The sequence below is a fragment of the Zonotrichia leucophrys genome, chromosome 19, assembly GCF_028769735.1.
Source record: "Zonotrichia leucophrys gambelii isolate GWCS_2022_RI chromosome 19, RI_Zleu_2.0, whole genome shotgun sequence".
NCBI lineage: Eukaryota > Metazoa > Chordata > Aves > Passeriformes > Passerellidae > Zonotrichia > Zonotrichia leucophrys.
Window position 1 is genome coordinate 3127881 of NC_088188.1, and position 22295 is coordinate 3150175.

At 45.9% G+C, this 22295-nt stretch overlaps 1 protein-coding gene across 1 annotated transcript; it reads right to left on the bottom strand.

The window, feature by feature from the left end:
• Window positions 1-5843: 5843 nt before the first annotated feature.
• Window positions 5844-20410, bottom strand: RCC1L (RCC1 like). Its single transcript, XM_064729436.1, has 11 exons — window positions 20088-20410; window positions 18914-19043; window positions 17909-18037; window positions 17049-17115; window positions 15967-16018; window positions 14356-14440; window positions 13176-13357; window positions 11311-11395; window positions 10068-10241; window positions 8579-8664; window positions 5844-7138 (listed from the first exon to the last, which is right to left on the bottom strand). Exons 1-11 carry the CDS (start codon window positions 20352-20354, stop codon window positions 7061-7063), a joined length of 1335 nt encoding a protein of 444 aa, XP_064585506.1. The 5' UTR covers window positions 20355-20410; the 3' UTR covers window positions 5844-7060.
• Between the last annotated feature and the right edge of the window lie 1885 nt (window positions 20411-22295).

The following is a 22295-nucleotide window of genomic DNA, read 5'->3' on the forward strand; positions in this document are numbered from 1 at the left end:
CTGCTGAAGAAAAGCAGCAGTCTCCTCTGTGGATTTGTGGTCAGTGGCAAAAGCAGGAGTGTTTGCCATGTGGGACATTGAAAGGAGCCAGGGGTTCCTATAGAGCAAAGGAGAAAAAATCTGCAGCATTTGTTGCAGCTGTTTCTTGCAATGATTTCTAATGCCAGCCTTGGATGGGGTTGAGTTTTTGAGATCATTGAAATTACCTGAAGAGCTGGTGCTGCTCTGTGGGACATGGCCTCTAGGCAGGACCAACCTGCACAGAGAGCAGGACCTTCCCACCAGGGCTCAGCCCTGGGGCATGGGATGTTCCCTGCAGCAGGACAGACAGACAGACAGGCTACTGAACCAGGGCTGCTCTTGAAGAAATCCCCGAGTTTAAACATTTCCTTCCTGGGAGCAAATCTCTGTTCTTCCTGGCACTGTGTGTCAGTCAGTTGGTACAGATGCAGGAGGTTCAGAGTATGGAGGAGGTGGCTCTGCAGGAGGAGCAGACAGTTCCTAACAGGTGGAGGAGAAATGGGCTGCTCCTTCTCAATGACCTCAGCCATTTTTTAGTTGTGTCATGGAATTTAAAATGAGTCATGTCCTTGTTCTCCCCCACCCCCTCCTACCCAGATCCCTGCCAGTCCCATGTGCCAGTGCTTCTTTCCTTCAGGTCTTTGTTCTCCAATTGCAAACTGCTCCAGTGACACCATGGCAGAAAATCAGCATCCCAGGACAGTCTCTTCTGGGTTCTTCTCATTGTGCTGGTTCCACGGCTGTCCTTGCCTCCCAAAATCCTCCTGCATCTGCTGCTAAAAATAATCCTGCCAATCCAATGGCTATTGATGATAGTGTGAGAACTGCATCCAAGTGCCATTAGAGCCCAGGTTAATGCCTGGAAATGCACAGGGCAGTGCCTCTTTCCAGCCCAGGACTATGGTGTCACAGCCAGCAGCGTTGTGTCCCCTGTCCCTGCTGGCTGTGGCCAGGCATTGTTATCCCTCCCTCCCCTGTGTGTGGGCTCCAGGCTTGACTCTGGGGCTTGTGGGACATGAAGGGTGTGGGACATGAGGAGCAGGCTGTTCATTTTAGCACAGTGGCAGCCACGGTTTCTGCCAGTGCATCCTCCTGCACAGTGACAGAGAGGGGACACTTCTCCTGCTGACCCAGGCACCAGGACAGCCATGGCTCTTGGACAGGCAGAGGAGACTGCCAGGCAGTAACTCACAGTAGGATGCAGCTTCAGAAACTCTGTTCCAGCCTTTGGAAGAGCCTGTCTCGTTCCCTTACTGTTAACTCCTTACATAACCCATTCCCCCCTTGTTTCCATTAGAATTAGAGGGTGGGTGATCACCTCAATTTGCTTGACCTGCTCCCAGCACCCAGCAGCTCCTGCTGCTGCTGGGATTTGGGTCTTGGTGCCCCAGTGCCCAGGGAGCACCTGCAGCCCCCTAGCAGTGAGCCTGGCACAGCCTGGCACTGCCAGGTTGGCTCCTGCTGTTTGGGCAGCCACAAGGGTGAGTTCTGGGGGAGCACTGCACAGGGGGAGGAGGAGCCTCATTCCCCCTCAGTGCTCAGGGCAGATTTTTGGTTTGGTCCTTTGGGCTCAGCTCCACAAGCCCCCAGCCCTGCAGGGTCACACAGGGGAGGGTCACAGCCCCAGCACTGCTGCAGTTCAGGGCTGGTTATGAGGGGCTGGCACAGCCCCACTTTGTTAGTGCCTAAGTGGCTTGAACAAGTGTGAGCATTTATCTCCTTCTCCCCTTTGTAAGGACTCCAAAGGAGCCCAGATTCCCTCCAGAGACCTACACAACACTAACCCCAATTTCTAGGGCTGCCAAGACAGCAGAGATGCTCCTGGGGCAGAAGCTGCCTAGCTTGGATCAGGGTCTGTCTCTCATCCCTGACCACTTAGAACAGCTGTGCTGGCCAGCCTGGGGAGGAAACAAATCTTGAGGACTTTTTTATTTAATAAGTTATTTATGTATCATTTGCTCTGTAAGTGAAATAGCACTTTTGGCCTCAGACACACACCAAACAGGCTGAAGTGGGGCTGGGAACCCCAAACTATTGCAGCCTCTCCTCCCTGCTCACCTCACAGAAACCCCATGCAACCTTTCACTGGGGAGGGTAGAAAAAAGTCTATTTATTTCTCTTTAATTACCAGATCTGATGTAAACAGACAGGGTGGGGGAATCCTGCACATGGAGGAGCCTTTGGTGCAGCTCCTGCTCTGGGCTGCAGCCATGGAAAGGCTGCTTGCACCTGCCATGGGCCCAGTGTGGGTGGCAGTTCCTGCAAGCCTGGGGGTACAAGGGGTGACAGGGGAGCCTGAATGCATCAGCTGCCTCCATGCCCTCTGCACAAGGGGGGATGTTCCACCAGCAGGCACAGGGAGTGGTGGCAGCAGCTTGGGATCATGCACTGGACATTGTGTGGAGCTGAGAAGTGGCTGCTTTGCTTTCCCAGCAAGTGCACATGCTGCTTTTCTTTGCTGGTCTTATGCTGAAAAGCTGAGATTTATGTACTGTATGAAAAATAAAACAAAACAGAAAAAAAGAAAAAAATCCTAATGTTCCAAAAGAAATGACAGTATATTTTGTACTTTGTAAAGTAATTAAATCGAAAAAGAATAAAAAGTAAAACTTATGCTGTCTGCTTTTGTACTGATCAAACTGATGAAAATAAAGCAGAGCTTGGCATTGTCTGTGAGATGTCACTCTCATTTCTTTCACCTCCAGCCATGAAGGGTAGGTCTCACACTCTCACACACACAGTTTATGAAGGCAGCAGCCACCCCTGGGGCTCTCTGGTGCCCAGGTCCTGTCTCTGGGTGCACTGTACCCCTACAGATGGAACCACCACCATCTCCATCCTCCTGCTGTTTTCTGGAAACCACCAAACCTGCCCTATGCTCTTCCTTTAAAATAAGAGGTCAGTGGGATGCTGCTGGTGCATTTGCCAGATGAAGTTTTACCTGCTCACTGCAGAGTGCAGGAGCTCAGGAGTCTGGGCAGCCCCCCGAGGTCCTGGCAGGACACCCCCAGACCCTGCACCCCAGCACTGGCAGGGAACAGGCTCAGCCTCCTCAGGGACTGTTTCAGGGCAGCCACTGTGGGTCCTGAGTCTCAGTCAGCAGCACCACTGTCACACGGTCTGCAAGGAAAAGCTGAACAACCTGGGTGAAATGTGCAAGAAAAACAGTGAAATCAGACAGCTCATCACCCTATTACAGCTTTAACCTTTTATAGTGGATGTTTAAAGGGGAACAGCTCATCCACATAAACTGTAGTCAAGAAAAGCATCTCCTTTTTAGTGTAGTGCAATCCATTGTTTACTCTAGTGATCAAGTGTTAAAACATCCATGTAAGAAATTAACTGAGGGATTGTTAATATGGAATGCAGCCTTAAATGCAGAGCATTGCCTCAAGGGTTTAATCCAGTAAAACAAAAACCCAAATAAATCAACACAGACACTGCCACAACCTCAACACTGCCTGCAGCTCCCCACAAAAGCAAATGGCATCTTAAGGTAAATGAGAGGGCTGAGGACTGGTGTCCAGACCCCAAAGACACTGATGCCTTCTCCCATCAGTGTTTTTCTTGCCTCACCTGCCCAGACTCACCCCTTTAAGCAGGAGGTGCTGGGGCACTGGAGGGAGATGGGGGAGATTCCAGCCCCTTGCAAAAAACACTACAAAACCAGATTTTTCTGAGTTATATATGATGAAGCACAGTGAAGCAATATTGTTCCAGGAGTATTTTGAATGCCAAAGGCTAATTACTAGTTCTCTGACTCATCTGTTTTTGAAGGATCCTGTAGAGAAAAGTCTGTTGTAACACAGCAAGTGCCTAAGATAATCTTTGTCTTACAGGTGTTCATGTGTTTTATCCCTCAGTCTGCTGACAGAGGAGACCAGCAGGGCAGCCCTGGGCCATGCTGGACTCAGCTCTCCAGCAGGAACTGCCAGGATCCCTTAGGATGGGCTGTGGAGGCTGAGCCTGTGCAGGGGCACCTGGGCCTGAACCTCTCCCCATCCTTCCTGCAGCTCCTCAGCCACTGTGGCAGCCCTGCTGGGCCCCTGCAGTGCTTGGAGCTGTTCCTGCACAGGGCTCTGCACCAGGGGAACATCCTGAAGCCCTTCTGGGCTATTTTAAGCCCAACACACCAGCACAGTGCTGATCTGAGGTAAATCACTTGTGCAATCAATGCCAAATCAAGTAGGTTATTCTAGTTCTAATTTGAGCAGCTCCCCATGTGCATCCTTGGCCCAGACACTCCCTCACTGCAGGTATATTTAGGGATGCTGGTATATTTTGGGCTGTCTACTTTGCTATACTTTGAAGGACAAAATGATGCAAAGTTGCTGTGCAGTTCCCCATGGCAGTGACCTGAAGTTACCCCAGCAGAGCTGGGCTCCTGTGTGGGCCTGACCCTGCAGGAGGAGCAAAAGGCACTCAGGTTGGATCTGCCTTCAACAGGCAAGGGGGTGTGGCAGAGAAAGTGTTTTCATTTTCTGAGCTAAGACTGAGCCATCAGCAGCTCTCAAAGAACTGTATTTTACAAAGGGGAAAAACTGCTGCACAGCAGCAGCCAAAAGAAAGGAGTAAGAGTCTGTGACAGAAACCATGTAGATACAAAGGTCAGCAGAGGAGATGAAGGAAGGAGAAAAGTCAGGAGCAGGGCTGAGCCTGGGAAGAAGGGACATGTGTGGGAAATGCACTGTCAGACTTCTATTCAGACACACTAATTCCTCATTACCCTGCTCTACTTCATTGGCAATAAAATAATTTCCCCACCATGAGTCTGCTGTGCCCATGATGGTATCACGTCCCCTGTCCTTGCTCTAACCCATTTTTTCCTGCAGATTCTCTCTCCCTGTCCTGCTGATGGGGGAGGGATGGCAGAGCAGGTTTGGGGGCACCTGGCTAAGGTCAAAATGCTCCCCCCACACTGTAACCAAACATGGGTACGTGCTGGTGTTTGCCAGACTGCCCTCACTGCCACCAACCTTGTTCCCACCAGCAACATGGCTGAGAATGCCACAACCACCACAAAGAAGGCACAAACCCCCCCACTGCACTAAGCCATACAACACTCCTATGTAGGGCTGAAGACCTCACTGGCATCTCATTAACACAAAGAATTTGCAATTTATTGCACAGCAAGAATGCAGCACCAGGACTGAACCCAGCTCTTCAGAAGGCCCAGCCCCAAGGTGCACTGGGAAACAGCAGGGAATGAGAGCAGCTGAGAGCCCAGCACCAACCAGCCCACCCCAACAGCAACATCCATGAAGGGAATTGTTTGTAACACCTTTCTCACCAGTTTTTGTATGTTTTCCATGGTTTGATAAGCCTCCTCAAGCTGAAAGGGCAAACCTACTCCCATGAGGCCAACAAGACATGCCTGGGCACTGCAAGTTGCCCAGAATCAGGTGTAAATTAAAGCCAACCAAATGGAGCCCAGAGTAGTGAAGGTTTGCCATTTCACAGCAGCTTTCTGTTCTGCCTCACCCACCCAGCAACATCAACAATTCAAGAGATGTGTCTCTATTTCCATGTACTTTGGTTCACCTTCCCTATAATTTATGCAAACCCTTCAAAACTTATTTAATCAAGGTAAAGTTTACACACCAAGTTTTGGTACAGAATTCCATCGAATGAAGTCAATATATGTGGTGTGCCATGGGTGCAATGCCTGACTACAACAGTATAAATCCTGCAGGTTTGGAGCTGGCTCAGCTGACAGAAGTGGTTTCCTGTCACATAACTGTGAACCAAAATGCTGCAGTTCAAATGCAGACTCAATCAATGCATGAGCAGATCATGCTCAAGAAAATTCCTATTACTACTGATAAAGATTTTATAATCACTTTATTGAAAATCTACTAGCTTGGATTCCACCAAAATAGTTTGCACACCAGAAATATCTCACACAGAGAGAAAAGACACAACTCTGCCTGATGTCTGGAGTGTTTCACAGGAGAGTTTCCCACACATGGGTGTGAGATGGGTAAGTGCCTGCTACAGTAACACACAGCTGTTGCATCCCATCTCTATCACCTCACTGCTACAAAGGCACCAAGGGATGAATTTCTGCTTCTTACCCATCAAGATTCCTTCCCCTGCTAGGCCATCCTGAAATCCCCTGCTAATTGCAACTGAGAGCCAGAGCTCTGAAAACAGAAAGGGTGGAGGGAATCCAAAATAAATCAAAGGCAGTGATGTGTGATCAGCACAAGGAGACAAAGGTACCTGAGGGGCAGTGAGCACTGCTCACATCCATCCTGAGCACTGATTTTGCAGGGCTTTGTCTCCAGCCTCCCTCAATAAGCTGGACTGGCTGCTGTCACCATCCATCTGTCCTCCTGCAGCACAGAGAGCCTGCTGTCTTATTTGATAGTACTTACCCCTGCAAACAGGTTCTCACTCTGTGTTCCTCTGGTGTTCAGTCTTTAGCACTAACACAGAAAGCCTTCCACAGCCCAGGGACACATCACTGCCTCAGGCAAGGGCTGTGCATCATTTCTGCACAGGGCACCAGCCTGGGCACAGCACAGCTCAGGGTGGCCACCCAGGACAGCTGTGCTGGGCTTCAAGCCCTAGCATGATCACTCTTCCACATAATAGTAATTAAAAACCACCCAACTTTTCCCTTTAGAAATAGTTTGGCTCTGCCCAACGCTGACACTCCAGAGCTGGTTACAGGAAATGTCCATGTTCAATGTCCTGTGCTGCAGATTTCATCCCATGCCAGTCTTCCTTGAGGGAGATGCTCTTCATCTTCAGGCACAGAGGGGCTCACCAGCTTGGGCTGGGCCTCAGATCCTCTGGGAGCTCATCAGGAAGGAGCCAGAGCACTCCTTGCATTCCCACACTCCTCAGGGAATGTGCTTCCTTCCTGCAGCCAGGCCAGGGCATCCCAGTGATGCAGGGATGAGAACACACCCAGACACTGCTATGGCTGTCTCTGCTCAGTCTCTTGGTTTCATACAATGAGTTTTCCTTTCCCAGAAGGCTGTCACCAAGCCCCTGCATGGCCCTGGAGCAGTGCTGAGAGCCAGCAGCAGCCCTAGGTGAAAGACCTGACCATGCTCACCATGTGATCAACTCCACAGGCCACATCCACCACCTCACCAGGGACAGTCACCTGGGTGAAACACAGCACAGGGGGTTATTTATCACACCTGGCATTTCCTGTTTCTCATCCTCCTCCCACTCAACATGCCAGCTACTTTCACTGGGATTTGTACCAACTAGAAAGCACAGAAAGAGCAAGATTCAGCACCAGGCAGGCTTGTGCATGAGCTGTGAAATACTCCTCTCTTGCCTTCACAGAAGCACACAAAGCTTTGGAAGGAGAAAGAGGAGCAGGCTCACCAGCAGAGAGAGGAGATTGGAGCCTCAGCCCATCTGCTCAGCAGCAGAAGCAGCAGGACTGAACAGAGCATAATCTAGACATGAGGAAGAGGATCTGCCCAAGCACCACAGGGATTTGCCTCTTCTTTCATCAGCAAGAGCCAGAACAAGGCAAAGGCTCAACTCAGCCTAAGGCAGTTTGTGCTTTGATGCTGAGACCAGCTCCTCACTCCTGAAGCTTATTCACTTAAAACTGACTTCAAACTTGAGGAAAGCAGAGTCTAAAAGAGCAAGTTTTTCCTCAGAGGCAAGAGAGAGGACAGCAGCCAGTTCTAGGGCAGGAGGTGACAGACAAGGATCCTGGCACAGTGCCACAGTACTGTCAGACAGGAGCTGGCTGTCTGAAACAGCACAACCCCCAATGTCCACATCTGGGGAAATGAATTCAGAAATTCCACCCAGCCACAGCAGTGTGATTCTAGGCAAATGTTCCAGAGCTGCTCTGGTTTTGTTCATTTTTAAACAAAGATGAAAATATACTACAGAAACACATTTACTGCAAGTTCAGACACACAGACAGGGACTCCAGGGTGGTCCAACTGATTGCCTCCCTCACCTCCTGCTTGGCCTTCATGGACACCAGGAGCAGCTGTTAGGCTGAGCTCCAGAAGCAAAGACTCTTCTACATCCACTGAGTCTGGCTCTCAGAGCCAGCTGGGAGGAAAGAGTACAACTGGAAGCACTGTGAGACAGCTCTGAACACAGCTGAAGGAAACTCACCACTGTGTGGACCTGTAGCCACTACAGACCAAAATGTTCACCTAATTTTGGTGAGCAATGATTTGGACAGATGGCCAATACTGATGTTTCCTTTGGAGCACATCCAAACAGAAGAGCAGGTTAGAAGGGGAAGGAAGAGGCAGGAAGGGTAGCAAGCAGATGATGGTGGACAGGAAGGAGATAAAAACTGTTCAGATGTGGTGGCACAGCACCAGATGCTGTTTTAGGATTCAGAATCATTACTGGCATAGCAGACTAAAACATTTATTACTGAATATCTCCATTCCCAGGCTCCACAAGGACCTCTGGAAAACAAAGAACTCCTAGAGTCATCTTAGCCTTCCACTCTTTTCAGAATTACTCAAAACCACACAGCAAATGATGGTCCTTGCCCTCAGGATAACAAACTAGCCAAGGAATACACTCTTGGCCTTAATACCACCATCCTTACCCTCCATGGGAAGTACTGGTCTTCCATTCTTCCAGTTCCCAGGCACCCTCTTAGATTCTTCCCCCACACAAAGAGTTCTCCTCTGTCTACACAGGAGAAAAAAAAATTAGAAAAGAACAGTCATTAAAAAGGAAGAATTCTATTTGTGATGCTGGCAAATGTGGCTACAGTGTTTCTGGGAGTATACAGGGTTATACAGGCAGTATGACAGCTACCAGATTTACTTCAATGTACAATAAATGTACTTGTGCTTGGAGAAAATGATGCCTAATGAGCAGTACAAGAAACAAATTCTGTGCACAAGTCTTTGCTTCCCCCTCTTACACCACCTGCTTTGGAATTTTATTTGAAAGAAGAGTGCAGCAGCAGAAATTCCAGGGAATCTTTTGTGAAGTGAATAATTTGTGTTTAAAGTTAGACAGCTGCAGCTGATCTGTATCAGCTACCACCAGAGCAAATCCAGTAAGCAAGGCAGTGAGATCTGTCCCAAGCCATCACCTGGAGATTGCTTCCCTGACTGTCTAAAGCAGTGACCTTCTAATGACAGCTAGGGAAAGGCCAAAATTGGTGTTCAACAGAGTTGAAGAGTTTTGAGCTCCTCAGGAAAACACACAGATCTCAGAAGTGTTTGGATCAGCTCCTCAGCAGAAACAACCAAAACACAATCTGTAACATAACTTTTATGTATGATTAACAATTTAATCAGAACACTGTTCTAACTCATTCTGAATACCAAGGGGAGCAATTTACAAGCACCCTGCACCAACCTGACAGTGTCACACTGTTGTGTCACACATTCTGCTTGTCCCCAAGGACTCAGCCCTGGCATTTTTCCTGCTGCCTGATGTTAAATGCCTTTCAAATTTCAAACCCTTCAAAGGCTGGGAACCCACACAGGGTGCACAGAGCACAGGATCATAACCTTTGCATATTAAATGCTTGGGTCTGCCCACCTCAGGCTGCTAACTCAGTTGGCCAGAAATGCCAAGAAACTCTGATATTTACCTTCATTTAGACTCAGTTTTAGTTTGTTCATTCATCACATTAATTTTCCAAACTGCTAAAGTGCAGCAGACTGACTCATTCTATATAGGAAAATGAAAAAAAAACTTCTGGATTTTGTGTATGAGAAAAGTTTTTTGTGGAAAGACAAATAACACTTTCTTAATTAAAGCATAAGTTAGCACAAAACATATGCAGGAACCATGCTGATACCTGTCTGGCTCCCTGCTGCTGCATTCCAGTGTGCCCTCAGTTTCAAGAAATATGGGTGCATTTTTTGGGCTGTGTGGTTTTGTGGGTTTTTTTGTTTGGATTTGTTCTGGTTTTGGGTTTTGGTTTGGTGGGTTTTTTTTGGTTGTTTTTTTTGTGATTTTTTGTTGTTGTTATTGTTTTGGTTTTGTTGTTTTGTTTTGTTTTTTTCTTTTTTTCTCTTCTGCCAATAGCACAGCAACATGACCTGTCCATGAGAGCAGGATGAGAAACTTACTTGTAAGGGCTGCAAACTGGCTGAGCCCACAGCGAACATGAGCAACACGAGTGTCTGGGCTGAAGTCTGAGCAGCCAAAAAGGCTGGGTGGGATCATCTCTGGCTCTGCTGTCTCTGTTAGGTTTGGTCCTTTCCCAAGAATTCCATATCCCCAGACAAAAACATTTCCTTCTTCTGCATTACAATAAGAACAAATTCTGTTAGAAAGTCTGTGCTTGTGAAATTCATGCCACAACCAAAAGTTAATCAGAACCAAAGAGATGTTTTCCTTTCTTCCAACTCAGTCTAACACTTTTTGATTATTTAAAATCTGCAAAAAATGCCCATCCAAATCCCTCAATCTTTTCCTAAGCTATGCAAGCAAATCAAGCCCCCCAGGCAGAACTTTTATGGGGAAATAATGCCAACACAAGAGTGAGCTGGATAAAATCCTACTGACTGATGGGACAGAGGTTGAGAGTTTATTATCATGGCTTTCTTCTCTGATGATTTTTCAAGTGGCAGTGAAGCTGTGGGCACTGACAGACATGCCCAAACCAGCAACTGGATGTCACTCTGCCTGGCATTCTGCCCTAAGCTGGGTGCCTGGGAAAGGCAACAAGCATAAAAAAGAGTAAATTTCTATGTCAGCTAGCTCTGGTCCCTGGATATTAGAAGCTCTGGTCATCACAAAACCTCCATTATAAATATGAATATCTTCATGGAGATAATTATTCAAGAAAGCAATACAATCCCCTCCTCATTCCTTCATGCAGCAACCCCCCAGCTGTGCTCCCCAGACACTGACAGCCCAAAGAACAGGCACTAAGGACCTGCTGCAGTTTCACTGTTCTCAGAACTCTCTTCTTTCCATCCTAGTTCATTATATATAAACATGTCAGATTCATATGGAGTCTGAAGGGCTCTACTTTCTCTCAAGTGCTGCCTTACTTCCTCCCCATACCCATACTCATCATGGGCCATACTCAGTATGACCAGCAAGAGACCAGAGGAGCAGACAGCTGCCATGCTCCTGCTCCAGCCTGCAGAGCACTCACAACAGCACACACTGGAGCAATGCTCTGCACTGTGAAAACAACTCAACAACTCCTCTACACATTCTTAAACCACGTTTCTCAATCTCCCAGCTCTCCTCACAACATACAGTATTTCCTGTTTCCAGAAAACAAGATACTTGTTTCATAATGTTACAATCCACCTCCAGCGCAGCCTCGCACCAAGTGAATGATTCCAGAAGATTCACCTGTTAGCACAATGTTGCCAGTCCCTCCACAGGCAGCCTCCTTCACCTTCCCAATCTTGAATGGCAAATGCCTGGGCACATTCACCTGTACAAGATTGCAGAGGAGTTGTTAGAGACAAGTTAAACTGTCACAGACATCTTTTATGAAAAATCCTTTCCTTAGGATTTTCCTCCTGAGAAGCTGGGAGGCCTCAGGAACAAAATGTAAACATTGATTATCTGCTGCTGTGGAATGCAACAGGTGCATCTGGGATTGGTCTCATGTGGTTGTTTCTAATTAATGGCCAATCACAGTCAGCTGGCTTGGACACAGAGCCCAAGACACAAACCTTTGTTATCATTCTTTCTTTTTCTATCCTTAGCTAGCCTTCTGATGAAATCCTTTCTTCTATTCTTTTAGTATAGTTTTAATGTAATATATATCATAAAATAATGAATCAGCCTTCTGAAACATGGAGTCAGATCCTCATCTCTTCCTTCATCCTGAGACCCCTGTGAACACGGTCACAGTAAACTACAAACTGGACATACATTTTAACTTGTTCTCTAGTTCTGGTTAGAGCTTACATACATTGGATCCTGATACAACCTTTATTGCCTCAATTATAAAATGAGTGCAAGTCCTCAAATAAAAACAATCTATATTAAATTCATTCAGGTGAGGACAAGGTGGGAAAAGTTGCCTACTGGAAAGTTTACATGCATGGCAACAAGGCTGCGAATGACTAATAACTGCTGCTTATCCCTGGCTTTTAAAGTCAGACACAATGGGCAGGTCAATAGGTGAGCATGTCTTCAAGTCTTCAGATCTAATCCAGATCACTCAAATTCAGTCTGCAGTGGCATTTTTAACATATTAGGGAAAAATTACTTAAAGAAAATCACACTTATTTGGTACAGTCCAACACAACATAGATACACAGCTCAACGTGTAAAGAGCAATCTTCAATTTTATAGCTCTGCCATTCTACACTTTGGACTGCATTTATATTTTAGCTCAGACTCTCATTTTTGGCAAATATGCCATTCATCCAATTCAGATGCCACAGTCCTCCTTCACACACCCAGCCAGGAAAATGCTACACTGCATAATCTGATTCTGTCCTCAGGCCTTATGGGTCACAGCATTTAGCTCTAAAGTCACACCAGGAGAGGCACAGGAAAAAAAGTTTTCTAAAATTTTGCTAAAACTGTTCTAATAAAATTGTCTGCTCTTACCCTTCCACCAAGAGTAACTTAAGTATTAATTTCTTGACTCCATTTCCTAAAGCAGCTGTAACATGAGACCAACAGCCTAATTACCCCAGTAATACAATGCCCATTGTGAAGACAGCACTCTGCCAATGCCCCATGCAAGTTTGCTCCAAAAAACCCTTTTAGCTGTGAGACACTGGAATTTGTTTAGGACTCAGTTATAAACCCACTAAGGATGTCCATGAAAAATTTTCCAGCTACAAGGTTGACTGGAAGGGACTTCCAAGGGCCATCTGGATCACCACTAGTATCACTTGAAATCCTAGATTAGCCAGCCAGAAAACTAATTCCTGTCCTGAAATTAGCAAAAGCACTTGAGCTGGGTCTCAATTTGGTGCAAAGTCCATGGGATGGAGAAAGAAAAACATGGAGTTCTTAGGCTAACAAACTGGGGTGAGGTGACAAACTTTTGCCTACCGAACATACTGCCCCCTAAAGCTACACAAACATGTCAAACAGGTTGGTTTTGTAAGCTTATGTAAAAACAGCCTGCTAGTGGTGTTTGTATCTGCTGTAAAAAGAATCCAGAATAGGGAGAAACATGTAATTTTTAACTCTGTGCCCAGCAGCTCAACTGAAACACATAAAAACATACTCTCAGGTCAACTGACCTGTGTGGTTTCTGTGACAGAGGCCAACTGCAAGTATTCTGAATTTCCCCAGCCAAAGACATCTCCTTCATCTGAAACAGCCAGACAACAGTCCCCATAGGAGGAGACCTGGATGATGTTTACTCCAGCAATGTCACCCTGCAGCTTAGTAGGAACACTGGTGATGTTATAGTGTCCAAGACCTGAAAGGAAAAAAAGCAGAGATTATGAAGAATTTTCTTCCAGACACACTTTTGATGCCTGCATAGGACCATTTTTGTCATGCTATAACAAAATCACCCTTCCTCTGAAATAAACCTTTCTGTCCATACTGCTTACTGTCCAGCAGCTGCAACAGACAAGCAGCCACAAACACCACTTCCCCTGGCCAAAGCCACCTCTCTGGAGTACACAAAATCTTCATGCAATCACACCCTGGAGAGTCTCAGATCTCTTGTCTGCATGGACCAAAGTGTTTGAAGAGCAATAACCAAACCAGGCAGGTATCCCAAAGGGATGAAGTTTCACATCCTGTCTTCTGCAAGGAGAGCCATGGGTGACAGCACACTGCAATCAGTTAGACAACAGCAGGGGAAATGGCAAAAGAGGCTGGGAAGCATTCTACATGACAAATTGCTGCCTGGAAAAGAGACCACAATGTAGATGACAGCCAGGTTATATTATACTGGCACAAAAGAATCATGGGAGGAAAGTTTTGGGAGAAGCAAAACAAATAAACAGTAGGAATGACTGTGAGGAGGAAGTTCTCTGCAGCAAAAGCCACCACAAGAAGAGCCTGCCCAAGGATCCCATGCTAAATCATGCAACAGCTACCGAGGTTTGTCAGTTCAAAAGAGCAGAACAGACCCCAAAACAAGAATCAGGAAGGCAAAGCTACCCCAAAACTGAAGAGCAAAGCTGCCCAAGTCACATCCACATCCCCTCAGAAGCTTTAAACAGCTGATACACTCTCCTCTGACAGCATACTTGGATTGCCAGGGCAGCACCCTAAAGCTCCTCTAAAAATGAACTGGATTGTTTCAGTTTGGTTACACAAAAATACTGAAAACATCTACACACAACTGGAAATTTTAGCAGCCCCTTTCTGTCCACACATACATGAAAAACACACAACTTCTCAATTAGGACAGCTTGCTATATACATTAATTCCCTGAAAAGCAAGCTGAGCTGAGTTCCTACCTGTTTGTCCATCAGCTCCCCATCCACATGCATAGACTGAACCTTTCTTGGTTCTAAACAGACTGTGGTCCTGCCCACACACAACCTGCACACAAACAAGAACTCAGTCAGGAAAGGTTCCATGTTCAGACTTGATTTAGTGAAGCATTACTGACAGACAAATTGAGCAATGAACCTCTGTGATGTCCATCAGCTCAGATTTTGACCTTTTCCTCCTGATCACATGGCTCTTGAGAAAGGGAAGGCCAAGAACCACAAGATACAACACAGAAAACAGCAGAATTTTCTTTATGGGAAGTGATGCTGCAGTTGAATTATTCTAAGATCCAAAACAAGGAAAGAAAGCTCAATTCAGCAGTACAACACAATAAAAGCAGCAAAGAGTAAATAAGAGCTCTCCCTTCACAGGATGCCAACCACATCATTCTTGATGCCAGCTACAAACTGCTATGGATTCTTTGCCATGTAAGCACTCAAGGCACACAGCTGTTCTCAAATCTGTATTTATGCTGAACCAGCCTTCATGTCTGCCACAGGCTTGGCATGAATTAAAGCCAAGGAAAAAGCCATTCAAAAGCAGACATTAAAAATTAAAGATTAAAGAGATTTAATCAACAAGTTAAGAGAGTGACTACCAATAACTGCTGTTATCAAAGTACAAACAGGTACCAAGTATCCAACCCTCCCTGAAAAAGAAAATCATGAAAAGTCCAAACAGAAGGTTTACAAGCCTAATTCAAAACAGTTTTAGGATGAACCACAGAAGAGTCTATCAGGTGGGTGTAAATGAATGACCCTCCCTTGGAACAGGAGCAATGTCTGTCCCTGTATGGCTACAGTGGCAGAGACATCCCAACAAACTGCTCCTGTGCATGGAATACTGCAGCCATGGCAGGTGTTGCTGCTGCCCTGCAGTGCCTTGCTCTCCTAGGAACCTGACCTAGTGCTGGCTAGTTAACCTAATTACAGGATGGTTTCACAGCTCATTTCTGAAAAGGCAAAGACAAAATTTAAACTCCTAAGCAATATAAAAGTGACAAAAGGGAACAAGAAATCACAACAGGAAGAGAGTAGTGGAGTGGAGAGCCCAGAAGTAGACACAGTACTCTGAGTGTGGCTGAGTAGAAAAGAAGAATTATCCTGGCCTGCAGGTGACACTCCTAATGCAGCCCAGGGCATCCTTAGCCTTCTCTACACAAGGCACAGAGCTGGGTCATGCTCAGCCTGGTGAACCCTGGGCCTTTTCCACAGAGCTGCCTCCAGACAGTCACCCCTAGCCCATGGGGGTGTCTGAAATTGCTCTTCACCAGCAACAGCACTTGGCCATTTCCACTGCTGAACTTGAGGTTCATGCAGGCCTATTTCTCCAGCCTCTGGATGGCAGCACCACCCTCTGGTTTATCAGCCACTCCTCAGAGCTTAATTCATCTGCTATCTGCTGAGGGAACCCTCTGTGATCCAGATCATCAGTGAAAACATAAACAGGACTGGACCCCAGATCCCCCAGTACCCCACTTGTTACTGGTTTCAACTGGGCTTTGAGCCAATGGTTGCCACCTCTGAGCCTGGGTCAGCTGCTCCCAATCCATTTCAGGACTGAGCTCCTCTCACCTGGACAACTCTGCTGTCAAATTCCTTCAGCTGATGAATGAGATGGCTTCCACTGGGCACCACACAGCCACCAAGAAGAGAAAAGGCAACACAGAGGATTTCAGAAGACTGCAAAAAAACACAAAAGTAAACCTGCCTCTACTGAAAGCCATTTTATTACCAGTCCAGAAATTTGTTTGCATGCAGTTTCACTGCAAAAGACCTGCACAAAGAAGGAACACAATTCTGCATTCTCTTATTTAAGAAATTAAGAACTGTCATTTTTTAAATATAAGCTCATGTGGCTGGGGGTAGGGGCAACCCTCAAAGACAGTCCCTAGTCTAGAATGAGCAGAGACACTACATAATACTGCAGTACCCAAATAAACACTACACTTAGCTAGAGATAATCCAGATAGCCCAGAGCACAGTGTGGTACCAACAATTCTGTCATTTTTTCACAATACAGGAATTATCAACAATTCAATGACTTACTTCCAGTTCAAGACTAACAAAAGCCACCTAATTACAACTATTTTCTCAAACTTTACAGACCAAGTGTTGTGGATCACAGAGCAATTTTTGGTCCTACTAAGGAATCAGAAACTCAACATATTCCCACTATTCACTTACAGAGTACTTTGAGGCTATGTTTTGGTGAGACCCACAAAAAACCCAATGAAGGAAAAGCATTACAGACTGAGAGGCAGTTACAGCAGAGACTTAACAAGAGGATGCCTCTTTCATAATTAAACAGCACTTGTAACATCCTCCAGAACAGCACTTGTACACTGAGCAGCTAAAGGAGAAAGCCCAACTACTAACACCAATTACCTCAAGCAATTTATGAAGGCTGGGTTCTCCCACTATGCCCTGCAAGAACTGTCCCATGCTGACATTCTTTTGTCTCTTGTGAATGTTGTCAGCAGAGTGCCCAGCATGGGTTCAAAGTCAGGCTGTTTGTATGATGCCTGTTCTCAGACTCCTTAATCTTGGCATGTTTATACTACCAGACCTTTTCCACCTTCAGGCTTTTCTGCAGGGTTGTTTTTATGCAATTATGTTTCCAACAATAAGAAAGTTCAGGATCTTTGAATTCTCACCTGTAAATTTCATCTTCAACAACTTTCCGGCCACACTGTCCGTAAGAATTGTTTCCCATTGTGAAAACTGAAAAACAATTATGAAACACACCAGTTTTATTACTGCCCAATACCCTGAAAGTCTCAAAATATTTTCAGGCAGTTCTAAGTCTGGAAGGTGGAGCACAGCAATGTAAATATTGCCGTAAGCTTTTTTCAAAGTCCATTTGAATGAAAGTGACTGTATCAATTTTCACCAGCAGCACCCAGCAGTATTGCTGCAGGCACAGAGCAGTACCTGGAGCCTGCTGTCTGTCACAGAGGGAGTTCCCAGTCCATCCTGCCACTGTCAAAGACACTCAGAAACAGAGCAGCATTCCCACAGGAGTGGGAATCAATGAATCAACCAGCTCATCCACTAAGAAGCTGCACTGGATCACTTGGTGCAGCACTGAAGCCACTGCACCAGAGCGTTCCCAGAGATCTTCTCTATAAAGGACTACTAATTAATTAACTGCCTTTATTAACACAGCACTCTGGGGCTTAAAGGGGAAGTAACACAGGAGCACTGGCACAGTCACCCAAATCTGCATTCAAAAACACATCAGAGTGAACAAGACAAACAAGCTGCACTCAGCCAGGCCTGGGGCTACAGAAACAAACCTTGTAGTAAAAACATTTACATTTTGAGCTAAGTGAAGCTCACAGCTTTCCCTCACAGAAGCAATCCCACAAAGGCCAACAGCTGCCTGCATCCCACTTACAGTGCAAACATCTCACCTGGGATATAGCTCTAAAGGCCAGAAGACAAATTTTTTCAAGCTTTTAGTAAAAGCATAGCCAGGCACCCATAGACATCCCCAGCACAAGCAACACTGTACCTCCTTCACTGTCTGTCAGCACCAGGGAATGGGCTCTCCCACAGGACACCTGCAAGACTCGAGTTTGCTGTGGTTTCTCCAGTGGTAATGGAATTGGAGATGGTTCCAAGACATATTCATAGGCCTTAGCTTAAGGGAAAGAGAACAATTTTATGTCAGTAAATTCAACATACATCTGCAGATCCTGTTGTACATTCACACACTCATTTTTGCTTTGTTATAAAAGCAGATACATTTTAGAAAGCCTAAACTAACACTAACCAAAGAGGCTGACAGGGATTTATCACAGAGGGAAGAAGGTAAAAGCTATGGAAATAGCTGAAGTCAATAATCACTGCCTAAACAAAAGTCCACCATAACTAGAGAGTGAATGTTGTTAAGGCTTCAGGTGGCAGAATTGTCAAACTGAGGCTTTCACCCACATGTTCAACCACTTCAGAGTTTAATACCATGCACAAACACTCTGGGGATATTGCAAACAAGGTACAGGAGCAACAATCACAAAAATGTATCAGGAAAGGTGAACAAAAAAAAAAGATCTTAAAGAAAAGTAGATTACAGGCACTTTCACAAATAAGGAATGCAACAAAGACTAGCTAGGGTAAGTCTATAGGGAATAAGACATCCAATGTTTATGAAAAATGATATGCTGTACTTTAAAAAGATTTAGCAACTTGAAGAACATGGACAGAATCAGTTACAGTCAACTGGGGGAGGGGGGAAATGACAGCAAATCATAAATCAATACTAGGGAAAAAGTTAAGAGGAGATAAAAAGCCTTGATACCAAAGTTACTGTAATAAGTGAAATCAAATAGGCAATATTGCACACAGGCAGCAGTGCTTTACTGGTTCTCAATAAAAATAAAAACTTTAACAACAACACAGCCTGGGACTGCATCCAAGCCTCCTGATGTTTTTCACAGTCCCAAACACATGGAGATTCCTGTACCACAGGGAGACTGCAGTGTCACCCTGTAAGTCTTTAACACATTTAAATCCTTACTTTGATCTCTTCTGCTCCTCTGGAATCCAAGCTGGGAATCCTTGTTGAGCCCCATGCCCCACACTTTGGTGATGTCTCTGGTATTGGAAGCCAGCAGTGTGAATCCATAGCCACAGGCAGCAGAGGAGATCTTTGAAGACAGACAAAACCCACACCATTCAGTTAGAAACTGTGGCTTAGAAAAGCAAATTTTACTCCAAGCTACTTGTTCATCAGCATTCATTCTCATGCAGCCCAATTCATGGCATGTATGGTCTTCCAAAAATTATCAGTCTTCTGTGATAAGCACAATGGTGAAAACTCTGGCCCAACCATTCTGCCTTAAAAGTTTTGGTTTTGTGTGCATACATCTTTATTTCTGCATTATCTTGGCCCCATTTAGCACCACAGAAAGACTTGTTTGCCGACCTACATCTGCAGATTTTAAAAAAAGTTAAAAATTAAAAAAAGAAAGATAGAGAGATATTAAGAGAATAACATGTTTTACTCCTTTTGGGGAAAAAAGCCCAGCATAAGAGGCACATGAGGAGCATCTGTGGTCACTTGGTGTTCAGTCTGGAGAAAAGCAGCCTGAGGTCAGATCTCACTGGGGGCTGCAGAGAGGCAGCCCCGACCTCTGCCCAGGGACAGGACCCGAGAGCAGCCGTGCCAGGGGAGGTTTCGATTGGATTTCAGGAAGAGGTTCTACCCCCAGAGGGTGGACGAGCACTGAACAGGCTCCCCAGGGAACGGCCCAAGGAAAGTTCCAACAACTCTCAGGTGCAGGGTGGGATTGCTGGGCTGTCCTGCACATGATCCGAGTCCCTTCCAACTCAAAATATTCTATGAACGCTCTGACTTCTTCTGCACTCGAAAGCAGAGCAGGCAAAAGGATAACATGATTTTCAACACAAGCTTCCCGTCTGTCACGTGGGAGCAGCCACTGAAGAGGCCCATTTTATCACACCCTGGCTCTCTAATGCCTCTGACAAAATTACAAATACATATTTTCTAAACTATATGCTGTTGCAGTTAAAACAGTCATCATCCCAAGCGATACCACTATATCGATAAAAAAACACTGAATCACAGCAAAGCCTTTAAACCAGATCGAGTTTCTCGGCTGTGCTAAGCCCTGAGCAGGCTCCAGAGGCCGGGGGGACAGGCTAGCCCCGGCGGACCGGGCCGGGCCCACCTTGTCCTCGGTCTCCAGGCGGTACGGGGTGGGCTGGATGCGCCGCGGCTTCTTCCAGCCCGCGTCCGGCTTCACGAAGCTGGGGATACCCAGGGCGCCCGAGTAGCTGAAGCCCCACACGAACACGCGGTCCTTGCGCTTGGCCGCCTTCCCCGCGTACTGGAACACCGGGGCAGCCTCGTCAGCCTCCCGCAGCTGGCGGGTGCTCGGCGGCCGCGCCGGCACGCAGAAACCCCTGCAGAGCAGGCGCCGCGCCACCCCCGCCATCACTGCCCTCAGGCCGCCGCCATCTTGGCCGCCCTCACACGCGGACGCGCGCAGCCTCAGCTCCCCTGCGCGCATGCGCGCGCCTCTTAAAGGGGCCGCACCTCCCTCTGAGGGGAGCGTCCGAGCCCGCCTGGATCCTGAGCTATGCCTGAGTTTAGAGCCAGGCCTGAGCCTACAGCCCGGCCCAAAGTCACGCCTAAACATACACCCCGACCTAAGCCTAAATCTAATGTGAAAAACGCTAATCACTTGGTTTTAAAATTTTTAAAAGTTTAATAGTAATAAAATAGTTAAAAAGAATAGTAACACAATTAGAGTAATAACGATTTAGACAAATTGAATTAAGACAATATGAAACAATAAAAGCAGTGTTACAGACGTCTGAGTACCTCTTTCTAGGCATCACGAGCCCGAAAAAAGACACCCGTTAACAAAAGATTAACCCTTAAGAACAATGGCCTGTTGCATATTCATACACTTCATACATAATGCATAAATTCCATTCAAACACAAAATTCTGTCTAGTGTTCATCAACTTCTTCCCTCTAATCTTAACAGCTCCTTCGAGGCAGAAAGAAGTTCGTTTCTTCTGATAAGAAGGCAATAAATTCTCTTCCTCTGAAAGATTTAAGTGTCCTGTGGCTGCTATCTCGCTGCGAGTCCTTTCTTTAAAAAAAGTATCTTACACAGCATCGTTTCTGTTTTAGCAATTTCTATAACCTAAAACTATATTTAACGCAGTACCTGAGAGAATTAATACAGCGTTACTTTCTAACACAACACATATTCATTTTCATATTTGCGAAAAGCCAATCATAAAATACATGCGTTTTTCACATAAACACATCCCCAGAGCCCAGTGTGGGTTTAGACCCAGCCAAAACTAAAACACCCAGGCACAAACCTACAGGTCCACCCAGCGCCATCCCAAATAAAGGCAGCCCTGGCTGGCACAGCGATGGCGGGGCTGGCTGGGGCAGTAACCAAGTGCAAAATGAAACTCCGTGTGAGAGGCAGCCCGGTCTCAGCACTGAGCCCTCGCTGTCCTCTCGAGGGAGCCAGCAGCCGCTTTCTAGGAGGAAGCTGCTGTCCTTTTATCCTCCCAGATAAATTTCCTCACTGCCCTCATATCTTCAAGAGTGCCTTGCCCAATCTCCACCTGGACTGTGAAATACAAAGCTGTGTTTTGTCACCGACATCTTTTCATAAAAAATCCTTTCTTTAGGATTTTTCCCCTTCTGGGAAGCTGAGGCCCCAGAAGAAGAATGTAAACAATTGTTATTTGCTGCTGGAATGTAACGGGTGCACTTGTGATTGGTCCATGTTGCTTGTGTACAATTAAGGGCCAATCAAAGATAGGCCTTTCTCTGAGGCAGATCAGAGAGAGCTTCGTTGTTATTCATTCCTATTCTATTCTCAGCTTAGCAGCTTCTGAACTTTTCTCTCTATTCCTTTTAGTATAGTCATAATATATTATATATCATAAAATAATAAATCCAGCCTTCTGATCATGAGACCAAGATTCTCGTCTGTCTCTTCATCCCTAAAGACCCATGCAAAGCCATGTAACAGTGTTTTGTGTCAGGGACACACAGGGAATGTGTGTATTTGTGATTGCAGTATGTGTGGAGACTGACCATGGGACAGTTATAAAGACGAATTCTAATAATAACTGAGGAAAGTAAAGCATGGAAGAAGGCCTTTGAACCTATCTTTTGTTTGCAATTAACCTTAGCTGATTCAGAAGCATTTGAATTAAAGCATTAAGGATGTTGCTCTTTGCTGGTAGTTAAGCCTTAAAGAATTTTGCAATAATAACCTTTTGAAGTATAATTTTAGAATATTGCTTGTATCCTTGAAACTGTAGCTTTGGAATATATATAAAGGAAACATGCTTATCTCAGGCTCTAAAAAACAGAGAAAAACAGCTTGAGAAAGGAA